The sequence below is a fragment of the Nyctereutes procyonoides genome, unplaced genomic scaffold, assembly GCF_905146905.1.
Source record: "Nyctereutes procyonoides isolate TBG_1078 unplaced genomic scaffold, NYPRO_anot_genome, whole genome shotgun sequence".
Lineage (NCBI taxonomy): Eukaryota > Metazoa > Chordata > Mammalia > Carnivora > Canidae > Nyctereutes > Nyctereutes procyonoides.
In genome coordinates this window covers 2,892,679-2,907,056 of record NW_026575028.1, presented here as the reverse complement: position 1 = coordinate 2,907,056, position 14,378 = coordinate 2,892,679, and the positions used below count along the sequence as shown (strand labels likewise).

The window sequence follows — 14,378 nt, the reverse complement described above, 5'->3', positions numbered from 1 at the left end:
CGGGACCCCGGGATCACAACCTGAGCCAAAGGTAGACGCTCAACCACTGAGCCACCTTGCAACAGGAATCTGAATAAAAATTTTTTCCTGGTTCTAAATGGGATTGTTGATTTCTGACTTTGTATCTTGTAAAATACTGAATCCTTATCTTAGGAAGGTACCTGTGTGCAGATAGCCATTTTCTTAGCCCAAATTCTTTTTTTTTTTTTTTTTTTAAGATTTAGTTAGTTATTAGAGAGATTGAGAGAGAGTGGAGGAGTGGCAGAGGGAGAGAATCTTAAGCTGATTCCATGCTGAGTGTGGACCTGGATGTGGGTCTTAATCTCATGACCCTGAGATCACGATCTGAGCTGAAGCCAAGAGTTAGCTACTTAGCTGACGGAGCCACCCAGGTGTCCCATAACCTACCTTCTTTTTTATGGTGTCACATTTGTCATATCTATATGATTGTTTGCTCCAGGTCATGTGATTCATACATGCTTGGTAAAGCAGTATATAAGAAAAGGGAAGGGAAGGATCAAGTGGGAATTGATTTCAGCATTGGCATGGGTTATAGTAACAGGAGCAGTGAATTTCTGGTGATGCCTTTTTTAGAAAGATTGAAGAGATCAATAGTAGATCAATAATAGTCTCATGGCTTGTTTGTATGTCTCAGACTCAGAAAAACATGTCTTGTTATATGATGATTTTTGGCCTGATATTCAGAGTTATACATCTAAACACAAATCCGTTTGAAATCCATGATAACTTTTCTCATTTTATTACTAATGTTTTGTCTATGTAATATTTAAGTAGAGAAAAACTTCATAAATTAAAGACTAGCTAGTACATATTTGATAATGATCTATTTAATTTGAAATATAGATAGTCCTTTGGGACATGATTTGCCCACTGCCAGTATATGTATCTGATAGAATTTGAACACTTTTCTTTGTAGGCACATGAGGCAACATTGGAAGCCAGAGCCAGTCCAGAGATGAGTGACCGAATACAGCAATTGGAGAGAGAGATTTCCAGGTACAAAGATGAATCTAGCAAGGCCCAGGCAGAAGTTGACCGTCTCTTGGAAATCTTGAAGGAGGTGGAAAATGAGAAGAATGACAAAGATAAGAAGATTGCAGAGTTGGAAAGGTAAGGATAGGATAGCTGAATGGTGGACTTACTATGTTAGAAAGGTTAAAGTATGGTTTTAAAACTGTATACTTTTGGGGGCATACTTGTTTAGTGTATCTGCTTCTTGGGATTTATTTAGATTCTAGAATGCTTATGTTATTTTTTTAAAAGACTTTTTATTCTAAGTCATTGTAAATGCATTGCTGTAACATTTGAAAGGCAGCATAGAATGGGGATGTATTAGGAAGCTGTGGACATCAACATCATTGATTGGAAAGTGAGAAAGTTTTCATCAGTGGAGAAATTAAAGCTTTCTACTAGCTAATCAGGAGGGTACAAATTGCTACTTGCTCTCTAATTACTTATTATCTACAGAGCAAATGAACCTCAACTTCAAGGAGGTAATTAATGTTTTTTCATTGGCTTAGACCTTTTTCATTGAGCCTGATGCTCCTTTTGGCTATGAATTTTTAGACTTTACACAGTTTGTATTGTGGAGAAGCAGGCTGTTACATCAGTGCACAGGTCAAATTTAGAAGAAGGGACATTGTGGGGATAATTTAAGAGACTTGGTTATAATTATTATGGGTCTCTGACTTTGAATTCTATAAAATGAGCTGTGTTTACAGATGTAGCCAGACGACTCTGTTGGAATTTTCTGCTGTTTTTTTTTTTAAATTAGAATGTTTTATACTAAATATTATGTATATGTCTTTTGACCTCTTCTTTTAGAGCATGTATTTAACATAAATTTACAAGTACATTGAAGTAGTTCTAGTAGAACTTCATCAATCACCTATATTCTTCTAAATAATCAGAGACAACAGTGACAGAATGAAATCATTAGCCTATGTCGTTTCTTGGAGCTGATTCCTAGGAATATTCTATTTTTATGTTCTTGAAGATTAGGAGATATGAGATGACTTTCATAAGTTTATTAAGTTTAAAATTTTGGGGTGACAAGTAGACTTGATACTCCCCTCTGGAATTGATTTTTCTCCTTTTCTGTACCCATAGAATTTTGACTGCAAGAAACTAAAACAAGGAAGTCTAATCCTCACAGGTTTTCTTCACTATAGTGAAAGTGTGAATAATGTAGACTGACCACATAACTAGATTGCTCTTACTTTGATATGAACTCGAACAGAGTTCATATGAACAATATTTTCTGGTTCTGGATAAGATGAATGGATAGACTTCTTTAGGTTAGATTTAAGAAACTACCAATCTCAAGATTAGATTATTGTATTTTTGTATGCCTTTTCTCATGTTTGTGCTTCAGTTTTCCCTCTAGCACGCACATGCGTGCACGCATGCACACAGACACACTTGCATATTCACATGAACACATGCATTTCTGCATTTGTGTTGGCCTGAAATCAGCGGTAGTGCTGTAGAAGTTTTAAAATGTAATACTTTTGATGAATTAGTGACTTCCTGCCAAATATTTTAATATTTTAGAAGAGAAATTCCTTGATCAAGTTTCATTTTTTAGTTTGTTTTCTTATATTAGAAGTCTTCATTGAAATTATTGCTTGTCATTCCAGGCAGCTTGTTTGAAAAACTTTTCGATTCATTTTTGGACCTACTACTGATTCCTTGAGTTGGTTGTGACTTAAAAGAGACTAAGAAATGGGATTAAATCTATATATGATACCCAAAGCACAACCAATTGCTTTTATTGACCACTGTATTTCTCACATTTTTGAAAAAGTTGTAAGGTATCTATTCTTTCCATGGAATGTTAACTGAGAAGGTTGAAAAGTGCTCTACAGTTTTAGCCTCTGGCCAGTAGCATTGTAATTTTGTTTTAGGATTTGGCACAAAGTTTCTTGGCTACCAAAAAGGAGAAAGTTTAAAACTCCATTTTGCTATCTGCTTTGTAATTTGTTGACCAGCTATACTATTTAAGATATAAATAATAGTTAATGACAGTTAAGATTATATTGTGCCTTTTGTTCCCATATGTACTACTGAGGTGCATGTGTGTGGCTGCTGTGTTTTTTACTAACCATTTGCTTCTTGTGTTGCCATTCCACTGTTTCCTGTGTGTGGGTGTCTGTCTCCCCATAATTTATCATTTGAATTTTGTCACCTTTCTTTTGATTTGTCTTACCATGGTCCTAATCCATTGGGGTTTTGGTCTCTGTGTGTTTCTGTGTGTGTCCCCTCTTGGCCATGCTGTTTCTCAGAAAGCCAGTATCCCGCAATCTGTACCTTCCACGCCAGGTTTCTGTCCCTGCACCGTCAGGGGGGTTTGTTTGGGACTTCCTGGGAAAGTGAGTGTTATGTAAGGCTACAATTCTGTACTAGACTGAATTGCTACTGCTGCTCTTGCTACTGCTGAGGCTTGCGGGGAATTTTGCTTGATCAGAATTAAAGAACAGCCGGTATGTGTCAAGTTGAAATGCACCTCTTGGGTACCTTATTGTGTGGATAAAGTGTGTGTTCTCTCTGGTAAGATTCTGATATTGTTGATTATGATTGTCTTCATCTTTGTTTCTAGACCATCTTGTATGTGGCTCTAATGCTGAAATGCCCTTTAGGTAGTAGCCCCTTAACTAGTATGATGGTAGTGCCACCCCATTACTCAGGATACAGAATTCATTTTTAAAGGGTGTTCAGCAACCTTCCAAATGGAAAAAAAAAAAAAAAGAAAGAGAAAAAAGTGGACTGTTATGATCATTGTACTAGAGAAAATTCGTAGTAGTCTTTGTGTGTGTCCTAGTGCTTCTTATATAAGGATCTCCAACGTTAAAAGGTTTAAAGAATTTTTTTTTAAATTTTTATTTACTTATGAAAGTCAGAGAGAGAGAGAGGCAGAGACACAGGCAGAGGGAGAAGCAGGCTCCATGCACCAGAAGCCCGATGTGGGATTCGATCCCAGGTCTCCAGGATCGCGCCCCGGGCCAAAGGCAGGCGCCAAACCGCTGCGCCACCCGGGGATCCCTTTCCAGACCTATTCTTTGTGATCTAGATACAAATGATTAGTCCTTTGCATTGCTCTTGTAGAACAATAGTAGCTCCTGTTAGATGATTTAGTGTTATGCCATTGTTTATCACTGACTTATTGCAGATTTTAAAAGGATTATGTAAGCCCATCCATATGTCTGCACATTTAAATTTTTTCCCAATTGAATGTAAGAAGTACTACTTCTGAATTCATATTTTATACTGAAGTGTATGTAATTTGGGAGTGCAATGAAAGAGGCAGAAGGAGTAGGAGATATATATGTATGTATATATATCTGTATCTCTTCAGAAATTTATTACAAGGAGTTGTTTTGCATGATTGTGGGGGACTGACAAAAGAAGTCTGAAATCAGGATGTCTAGCTGACAGGAAGAGAAGATCACCAGGGTAGAAATTTCATGGGTACAGGCAAAAATTCTGCCATGTCCACAGGCAGAGTTTTTTTTCCCTCTTGGGGAAACCTCAGCCTGCTTTTAGAGGCGTTCCAGAGGATTCAGTTATGCCCACTCTGATTATCTGGGATAATCTCTCCTTTACTTAAATGGATTAGAGGATTTAATTATATCTACAAAATACCTTCATAGCAACATCTAAATTAGAGTTTGGTTACGTAACTGAGCACTTTAGCCTAGCCAAGCTGACATTTTAAAAAGTTATTACGTGGTGATTTTTGGAGTCTTCATAGATCAATTTAAGAAAGAACAAAAACAAAAATAAAAAAACCCTAGAGCATTACCTATCCTTCTATAAGTAGATCAATTTAGATTAGCTCAGAAACATTGTAGTTAAGAATTTCTCTTCTAAAATGATCATAGTAGAGTTTCTAAGAGGCTTATCTTTGGCATAATGTTTAAAATATTGAGAGAAGAGTAATGTAAGCTGAAAGAATTCTGACTTAATATCTTTTCAGACTTCAATAGTTATGTAAAATTTTTTTTTAATTAAAGAAATTGTTTTTTTGAGATATAATTGGCATATGACATTATATTAATTTCAGGTATGCAACATAATGATTCAGTATTTGTGTAGGTTGCAAAATGATCAACACCATACTGTAGTTAATATCTGTTACCATACACAGTTACAGAAATATTTTTTCACGTGATAAGAACTTTAAAGATCTATTCTCTTAGTAACTTTCAGATATATCTTACAGTATTGTTAATTATAATCACTATGCTCAGCATTACATCCCAGGAAATGTATACCTTTTGACAGCTTTCACCCATTCCACACCCCCTCAACCCATGCTCTGGCAACCACTTGTCTGTTTTCTGTATCTATTAATTCATTTTGGGTTATTTTGTATATATATTTTAATTGAAGTAGAGTTGACATACAATATTATATTAGTTTCAGGTAGACAACATAATGATTTGACATTTATATACATTATGAAATGCTCACCACAATAAGTGTGGTGACCGTCTGTCGTACAAAGTTATTATAACATTGCTGGCTGTATTCTCTATACTGTACGTTTCATCCCCATGACCTAATTCATTTATGCTGAACGTTTGTACCTTTTTCTGCCCTTTCACCTATTTCACCTATTCCTCCTTTCCCCTCCTTTCTGACAACCACCAGTTTGTTCTCTGTATTTATGAGTCTATTTCTGTTTTTGTTTGTTTTTGGTATGTGTTATGGTTTTTATTCTGGCATTTGTCTTTTTTTTGTTTGTTTGGCTTACCTCATTTAACAACTAGGTCCATCCAGTTGTCCCAAATGGCAACAATTTCATTCTTTTTTTAAAATTTTTTATGAATGTGTGATATTCCATTATAAATGTATACCACATCTTCTTTATCCATCAGTGGGCACTTAGCTAGCTTCCATATCTTGGCTATTATATATAATGTTGCAGTAAACATGGGTTGCATATATCTTTCTGAATTTGTGTCTTTGCTTTCTTTGGGTGAACCTTGATTACTGGGTCTTACAGAATTTCTATTTTTAATTTTTTGAGGAACCTCCATACTGTTTTCCTTAGTGGCCGCACCAGTTTACATTCCCACCACCAGGGTTCTCTTTTCTCCACATCTTTACCAATACTTGTTATTTCTTGCCTTTTTTGATATTGGACATTCTGACTGATGTGAGGTAATATCTCAACTGTGGTTTTGATTTGCTTTTCCTTGATAATTCATTGTTTTGAGCATCTTTTGTCAATTGGCCATCTTTATGTCTTCTTTGGAAATCTGTTCTATCCTCTGTCCATTTTTTAGTTGTTTGTTGTTCAGTTGTATGAATTCTTTATATGTTTTGGATATTAACCCTTATCAGATATATCTTTTGCATATATGTTCTCCTATTCAGTAAGTTGCCTTTTCATTTTGTTGATGGTTTTCTTTGCTATGTAAAAGCTCTTTGATTTGGTGTAGACTCAATAGTTTTTTTTCACTTTTGTTAACTTTGAGGAGTCCGAGCCAGAAAATATTGCTAAAACTGATGTCTGAGTATTTATTGCTTATGGTTTCTTCTAGGAGTTTTGTGAGTTTTAAAAAACATATAATGATAGAAAGTAGTCTGGTTTTATTCTTCTGTATGTAGCTGTTAGGTGTTCCCAACACCACTTCCTGAAGAGACTGTCTTTTCCTCATTGTATATTCTTGCCTCCTTTGTTGTAGACTGTGTAAGTGTGCATTTATTTCATGACTCTTTGTCCTGTTATATTGATCTATGTGTCTCTTTTGTTCCAGTTCTGTACTGTTTTGATTACTTTGTAGTATAGTTTAAAATCTGAAATTGTGATACTTCCAGCTTTCTTCTTCTTTCTTGATTACTTTTGCTATTGAGAGTCTTTTGTGTTTTAATACAAATTTTAGGATTGTTCTAGTTCTGTGCAAAACATATTGGTATTTTGATAAAAATTGCATTGAATGTAGATTGCTTTGGATAGCATGGACATTTTAACAGTATTCTTCCAGCCCATGAGCATAATATGTGTTTTCATTTGTTTGTGTCATCTTCAATTTGGGAGTATTCTTTTCTTTTTTTAAAAAAGATTTTATTTATTTATTCATGAAAGACACAGAGAGACAGAGGCAGAGACACAGGCAGGGGGAGAAGCAGGCTCCATGCAGGAAGCCTGACATGGGACTCGGTCCTGGGTCTTTGGGATCCCGCCCTGGGCTGAAGGCAGCGCTAAACCGCTGAGCCACCGGGGCTGCCCAATTTGGGAGTATTCTTCAACTCATTTTGGAAGTATTCCTGAAACTATACTTCCTGTTATGTGATTTAGTACATTTTCTTACAGTTTAAGCTATTTTGAAACAAGATTTTTTATAATTTGCCACCCAAAGCATTCAAACCGTTATAGTAATTACAAACTTATTTCTCTCTTTTTTGTTTTCTTTTATAAGTGTTTCTATAGTAGAAGCAACCATTTTGAAAAGATTTAAAGTTTTGGGAAGTTAAACAAGGTTTGAAGGTGCTAGAACAGAAGTAGCTTAGAGGCCTTGACCAAGGTTGGGCTATCTTTGTCTACCTAATACTTTATGAATAAAACAGTTAACTTCCTCACTTTTAATTATTGCCTGAAATCATGAGTGATTCACTTGTTATGCCAATTTTGATTCTTTTAAATAAGGCAGTGATTTGAGGATACTAGTCAAAGCGGTTGCAAATGATTCTACTATGCTGATGTTCAGACGTACACACAGAGGCCAGTGCTCCTTTACCTTTGTTTTAGTCCTTTCTCTGTCTCTTCTCACTTTATCTCCACCCAAATGCCTGGAACAGATCTCATCCCTTCACCTTTCTTTTCTTTCTTTTCTTTCTTTTCTTTCTTTTCTTTCTTTTCTTTCTTTCTTTCTTTCTTTCTTTCTTTCTTTCTTTCTTTCTTTTCTTTCTTTCTTTTCTTTCTTTCTCTCTCTCTCTCTTTTCTTTCTTTTCTTTCTTTCTTTCTTTCTTTCTTTCTTTCTTTCTTTCTTTCTTTCTTTCTTTCTTTCTTTCTTTCTCTCTTCCTCCCCTCCCCTCCCCTCCCCCCCTCTCCTCCCCTCCCCTCGATTTATTTATTCATGAGAGACAGAGAGAGAAAGGCAGCAACATAGGCAGAGGGAGAAGTAGGTTCCATACAGGAAGCCTGATGCAGGACTGGATCCTGGGACTCCGGATCATGCTCTGAGCCAAAGGCGGAAGCTCAACCGCTGAGCCACTGAGGTGTCCCATCCCTTCACTTTTTGAAAGTGTATTTATTCCTTATACAGGAGATTTTTGCTCTCAGGCAACTATTTTAAAGAAGCATATATTTTGACGTTTTAAAAACAAAGTTTCAGTGTGACAGATGTTGGCATTACTCTTACCTCATTTGTATTTTTTTTTTTTAAGATTTTATGTATTTGAGAGAGAAAGTGCAGAGAGAGAGCATGGGGAGGGGGAGTGGAGGGTTGGGAAGTTGGTGGGAGGGGCAGAGAAAGAGGGTGAAGCAGGCTCCCTGTTGAGCAGGAAGCCTGATCCCAGGGCATGGCTGGATCCCAGGACCTGGGATCTTAACCTGAGCTGAAGGCAGACTCTTAACTGCTTAACTGACTGAGCCACACAGGCACCCCCCTCATTTATATTCGACTATCAATTCTTTTTCTGTCCTTTAGTGGAAACATTAAAAAGCAAAATGGCACATATTTTCGGTGAAGATTTCCTGTAGGAACTTTGCAAACCTTACACGTCTTCCTTTTGATATTTATCAGGTACATCTTATTTTTCTAAGAAAGATGCCCCAGATTTTTAATATAGTTTGTTTAGTAGTTGTAATTGTTGATTTTAGTTGTCCCTTCTTGCATCATGACCTTTTTGTTTGTTTTTGAAAAGGGTTCTTATATAGATTTTTAAAATACAGATAAGGAGGCTGAGGCACAGAGATTAGATGGCTGGTCCTGTATCACATAAGTAGGTGGGTGGTAATAGAGTTATGCCTAAGAATTCTAAAATTCCAGAGTCTTTCCCTTCCTCCCCCCTCCAATCCTATGTTCTAGATTTTATTAATGAGCTTATCTTCTAGAAGAGGAAGATGAAGACAATTGAATGATTCAGAGGCTGTTCACTTGAAGATCTTGCTGAGGCCAAAAAAGGTTTTTCCCACATTCTAGAATACTATCTTAGAGGACAGGTACTTTGGAATTGAAATGTGGGTCGCTTTGTTGCCTGGTGCCAGTTTCTCCATGTCTGACTCAGCCTTCCTGTCAGTCTAGTCTCAATAAAGAGATATTTCTGGCCCCAGAAGACTAAGACTTCAACAGAAAGCAGCTGTTGTCTTTTCCTTTGTGATGGTGCTAGCAGAGGCATCTTTCCATGGCTTGTGTAATGGATGGAAATTTCAGTGATAAGGTTTCAATTTAAGGTTTGGTTGAGCTCTCCTGAGAAGTACTACTCAAGGTATCCAGTTAATATGTGCCCCTGAATATGAGACTTCTTGAACTTTGTACTCTTCAGTATGGTCTTTTAATTTCTAAGACCAATATTCAGTCATGATGTCTTGCGAGGTTGTTAGTTGGAGCATTAGTAGGTAGTTCTGGACTGTAGACTTTTAATTTCAGGTCTGTGATCTCAGGTGTACATAGAGACAAGGGGAAGCCAGGATGCTGCTGCTACTATGGTAAGGAAGCAAGAGAAGCCAAGACACGCTTTATTTATTCATTCACACTCACGTATATTACTAGGCCAGTCTTGTAAGTACTTCTAATAGAAGACACTTAGTTTTTCCACTTTTTGATGGTTAATTTTATTTTCCCTGCTAACCATCTTTTTTAGACTTCATCTTGAACTGTGAGTTCTAGGCGTTTGCATCATGCCTAAACTTAAATTTTGTGGGCCAGCAAAAATACCTAAACTGCATCTATAATATTATTTCCAAGGGAATTACATTCTTTTTTTTTTTTTAAGATTTTATTTATTTATTCAGGATAGACACAGAGAGACAGAGACACAACACAGGCAGAGGGAGAAGCAGGCTCCATGCAGGGAGCCCGATGTGGGACTCGATCCCGGGTCTCCAGGATCACGCCCTGGGCGGAAGACAGGCGCTTAAACCGCTGAGCCACCCAGGCTGCCCGGGAATTAACATTCTGATTTATAAACAACTGGCTTTATTTAAAGTGGACTGTATCTAGTAAGATTTGGAGCCACTTTCGTTGATTTTGCCACCTTCCTCCACTCTGCTTTTTTTTTTTTTTTTTTTTTTTTAAAGCAGGAGTGTTCTCACTTTGCTCAGAATTTAGGCTCAAGGTAATTAACCCCTGAATTAGCTGTCTGAGCCGCTAAAGTAGTAACTTAATCTCATTTGATAAGTGAAATAAGTCTGTACTTCTGTAGATCAAGATCAACGTACTGAACTGAGCTTGAACACAAAGATTGGGGTCATTTTCCTATCCTGCCAGGAGTGAGATATGATCTAGGTGTTATTTGCATGTGTGTCTGTATAAGAGAAAGCACTTTTCTGGTGGTACTTGGAGAAATTAGGAAGATAGTTGGTAGGCTTAAATCCCATGGCTCAAGGATTTGGCCTTTTGAATTTTTGATTTGCTTTTAAAGATTACTAGTGTCTGAAATTTTATGTAATGAAAATGGAGTTGTCTTTATTTTTCATAAATCCTCTAAAATGTGTTGGGAAATGTGAACTAGTTTACAGGATGATATTTTCAATTTTTGGTTTGGTAGTCTTTGTAGAATTACATCTTTTTGTAAAAAAAAATGGACCTCAAAATTAGAAGATGAGTCCTTTTTTTATCTGCTTTTTCTTATTTTTTCTCTTTTATTAAAATTTTGTTTTTCTACTTTCATTTGTGGGAATTTGACTCTGTTTAACTGTTATCTTTTTGGAAAAGAAAGCCAGCTTTCCTGACCTCCCTGAGGTAGTAATTTCTGTTTCCTTTATATGTGCTATTTTTTAATGGTGTTTACCATGTTCTGTCCTATGACTCTACATTATTGAGGGCCTAATAACTACATAATATGTTAATACAAGGAGAATGCCTTTCTTGTTTCACTATCTAATCATCCCATATTTCTTCCTTTTTATCTTTCCATCACCTATGTATTCAGACCTTTCATCAATCAAACATATGTAGATTTTAGTCCCTTATATACTTGTTAGTTATATATATATATTTAGATATTATTATTTTTTAGATATTATTTTTATATTCATATCTTCTACATGTTTGTAATGTGTTTATACATGTACCTATCCTTTTCCCTCTGTAACAAAGTGTAAGTAAATTCATATCTATAAAATATTTTTATATAATTTAATATGATCCAGTGGGATTATTTTTTGATCTGTAGATTAGATAGAAATATAGATAACCTCCTCCCTCTTTTATCACAATGAAATACCAATTATAACTTTTATTTTTATGTTTTAACATGTCTAAATCTGGGATACATGTATAAATAATGGCATAACATAATTTAATTAGTATATATACTTTTTTCTTTCTTAGTGATACATAAAGTAATGGTAATATTCTGTCCTTGGCGAATTGATATTGAAGATGCACGTAAAGAGAGTAGATAAAACTGTTTCAGAGAATGTGGGAGGAGAAGAAATATTTCCAAATTAACTTTATTTTCTCATGTATCCTATTTTAAATGTGTGTATAACCAAATGAATAAATATACTATTATAATTAGATATTTGACTGTTTTACCTACCTCCTTGAATTTTTCTTTGTAAAGAAATGCCAAAATGATACTCAGTTTAAGATCTGCAGAGATCTTCTGTCTAAAAATTAATGTTAAGCTGTATATAGCTGTGGTATAAACTAGTAAACAATTCATAAGGAAAATGGTTCCTTAGAGAAGACTTTCCTTACTTTTAGATTTATGGTTATGTATTTTTGACTCATGAAGTTCAGTGTCAGAGATTGTGGTCTTCCTATAGTTTGAGGAGAAGAGAAGTGACCACTGCTGTGGAAGTTGTGTGTTCTTGATTGAGGGAGAATGATAGTGTTTAAAAAAAAAAAAAAAAAAAGAGAAAGGATACTAAGACTATGAATAACTGAAGATGACTGGTTCTTTATCTGATCCTGCTTGCTTCAGCTTGCTTTCTCAGGAAGCTGCTTGTTTCTTTCTTTTCCTCCTTGATGAATTTCACTGATTTCATGTAAAAGAAGAATAAATTACACAGCTTTGCATAGTCAATTATATTAGGTCATCTTGCCAAAATTTCTTGTGGCACAGCACCTTGTAATTTGTTAGTACGGTCTTTATAGGAATTTTTGTTTAGTGATCACCTTAAATTTTTACTTGAAAGTGCAAACATTAGAATTTTATAGGATTATTCTATATGTAGATTTTTTCTTCCACATTAATTTCCCAAGAGCTATAGTTTGATGCCAAACTGAAATATGACCCAGAACAATAAAATAGATAAAAAGTTGCTCACTGTTGATAGCAGTAAGCTTAATTTTTTTCCCTACAGATTTACCCAAGTCTTAATTATTTCATTTTTAAAATATTTTATTTATTCATTCATGAGAGACACAGAGAGATAGCGGCAGAGACACAGGCAGAGGGAAAAGCAGGCTCCCTGTGGGGAGCCTGATCTGGGACTTGATCCCAGAATCATGACCTGAGCCAAAGGCAGATGCTCAACCCTTGAGCCACCCAGGTGCCCTATCCAAGTCTTATTTAAAGCCTTGCAACTATCGGAAATTTCAGTTAGTGTCATTGTTGATCTAAAATTATTCTAATTTATTGTGTCATAACTAACAAAGATAGAAAAGATAATTGGGAACAGTCATTTAGAGATTGGCCTGTTTTTGCCTTTGAATGTTATCTGCATTCTCTACTGTTTTATATATGCCAAAGATGCATGGATTTATTTTATACATTCCCCCTTAAGAATCTGTAAGCATGGGATCCCTGGGTGGCTCAGCGGTTTAGTGCCTGCCTTTGACCCAGGGTGTGATCCTGGAGTCCTGGGATCGAGTCCCACATCAGGCTCCCTGCATGGAGCCTGCTTCTCCTCTGCCGGTGTCTTTGCCCCTCTCTCTCTCTCTCTCTCTCTCTCTGTCTCTCATGAATGAATAAATACAATATTAAAAAAAAAGAACTATTTAAAAAAAAGAATCTGTAAGCATCATAGAACATGTAAAATATGCCCAGGGAGATGTCAAAGACCCCCATTTTTATCCTGGATGTGCCACTTACTCAGGGAATGAGAAGAAAAATTGCTTTAATTTAATTGTGTGATTGAGGGGAGTCATTTTTAATCTGTTTTTCATTTCTCTTTATCTTATATAATGGAAGTAATAAATCTTGTCATCCTTATCTTTTGTTATTTTCACAATGATTTAAAAATCCTGGTTTTAAATACTGAAACATAAGAAAATATTAAAGTACAAATTGAAATGGTGCTTGCATTCAAGAAATAAACCTTTTTTTTTAGATTCTTAAAGTAAAATTTAGATCCTGAATACAATCTGGATGGCACTGGCCATTAGAAGTCTTAAGTATTTGGAGGATAATACTAACTTCAGTGAAATTGATTAATGTTTTAAAAGGGAAAACTGCTTGTTACTATAAAAAGCAATAATGAACCACTGGGGCTTCATGTTATGTAGGAATATTGAGCATGGCAACTTTGCATCTCTAACTGCTGAGCAGTATTGGAAATGGAGTGATGTTTATAGAGCTGTATGTTCTTGTTCATTATTGCTTTTAGATTGCACCATTTGAGAGAGTTTGGTAGATTTGGAATGAGAAAAAAATTAGGTTCTAATTAGGAAAAATTATTATTGTTTTCACATTTGGGGCCATTATTTCAACTTCTTCCTCATCAATTAGAATTCTGTCTGTATTCTACAGAATGATTAAAGCTCTAAATGTTTTTCTGCTTTTGTTATGGATAACTTAGATTCAAGAAATGGAGTGCGGTGGGTTAAAGGAGTAGTTATAAGGTGGATATGTATAAAATTAAGATGATTTAAATTGTGAAATCACAGTTAGCTACTTAAATGAAAAAGGGGAAGTGCTGACCTTCTCTTCCTTTGTGTTTAATAAATTCTTTTTTCCCCTCCTTTAAGAAATGGTGAATTCTAGACAAAAAATTTTCTTTCAAACTTACGTTAAGGTACGATGGTGTAATCTAATGCCAAAATACACTTTTTGAGAGTTGAAAATCTGAAATTACTAATTTTTAGTGCCTGTGCAGAATCTGTTAAACCTTTCCCTTCTCTAATCCTGTGCTTTTATGTTTTGTTTGTGTCTATAAATAACATTATTTCCTGAATATTGTCCTTATTAATTCTTTCTAACTTTCTCTTTCACATTTTCTCCCTGGATTTGCTGTT

At 35.5% G+C, this 14,378-nt stretch overlaps 1 protein-coding gene across 14 annotated transcripts in view; it reads left to right on the top strand.

Annotated features, from left to right (window-relative positions):
- ERC1 (ELKS/RAB6-interacting/CAST family member 1) overlaps positions 1–14,378 on the top strand; it is a 527,112-nt gene that overhangs the window by 180,472 nt on the left and 332,262 nt on the right. For all 14 annotated transcript variants that reach the window (XM_055315461.1, XM_055315467.1, XM_055315465.1 and 11 more), the window contains one exon: positions 938–1,131. In XM_055315461.1, the coding sequence (XP_055171436.1) occupies positions 938–1,131 (194 nt within the window). The remainder of the gene's footprint in view (positions 1–937; positions 1,132–14,378) is intronic.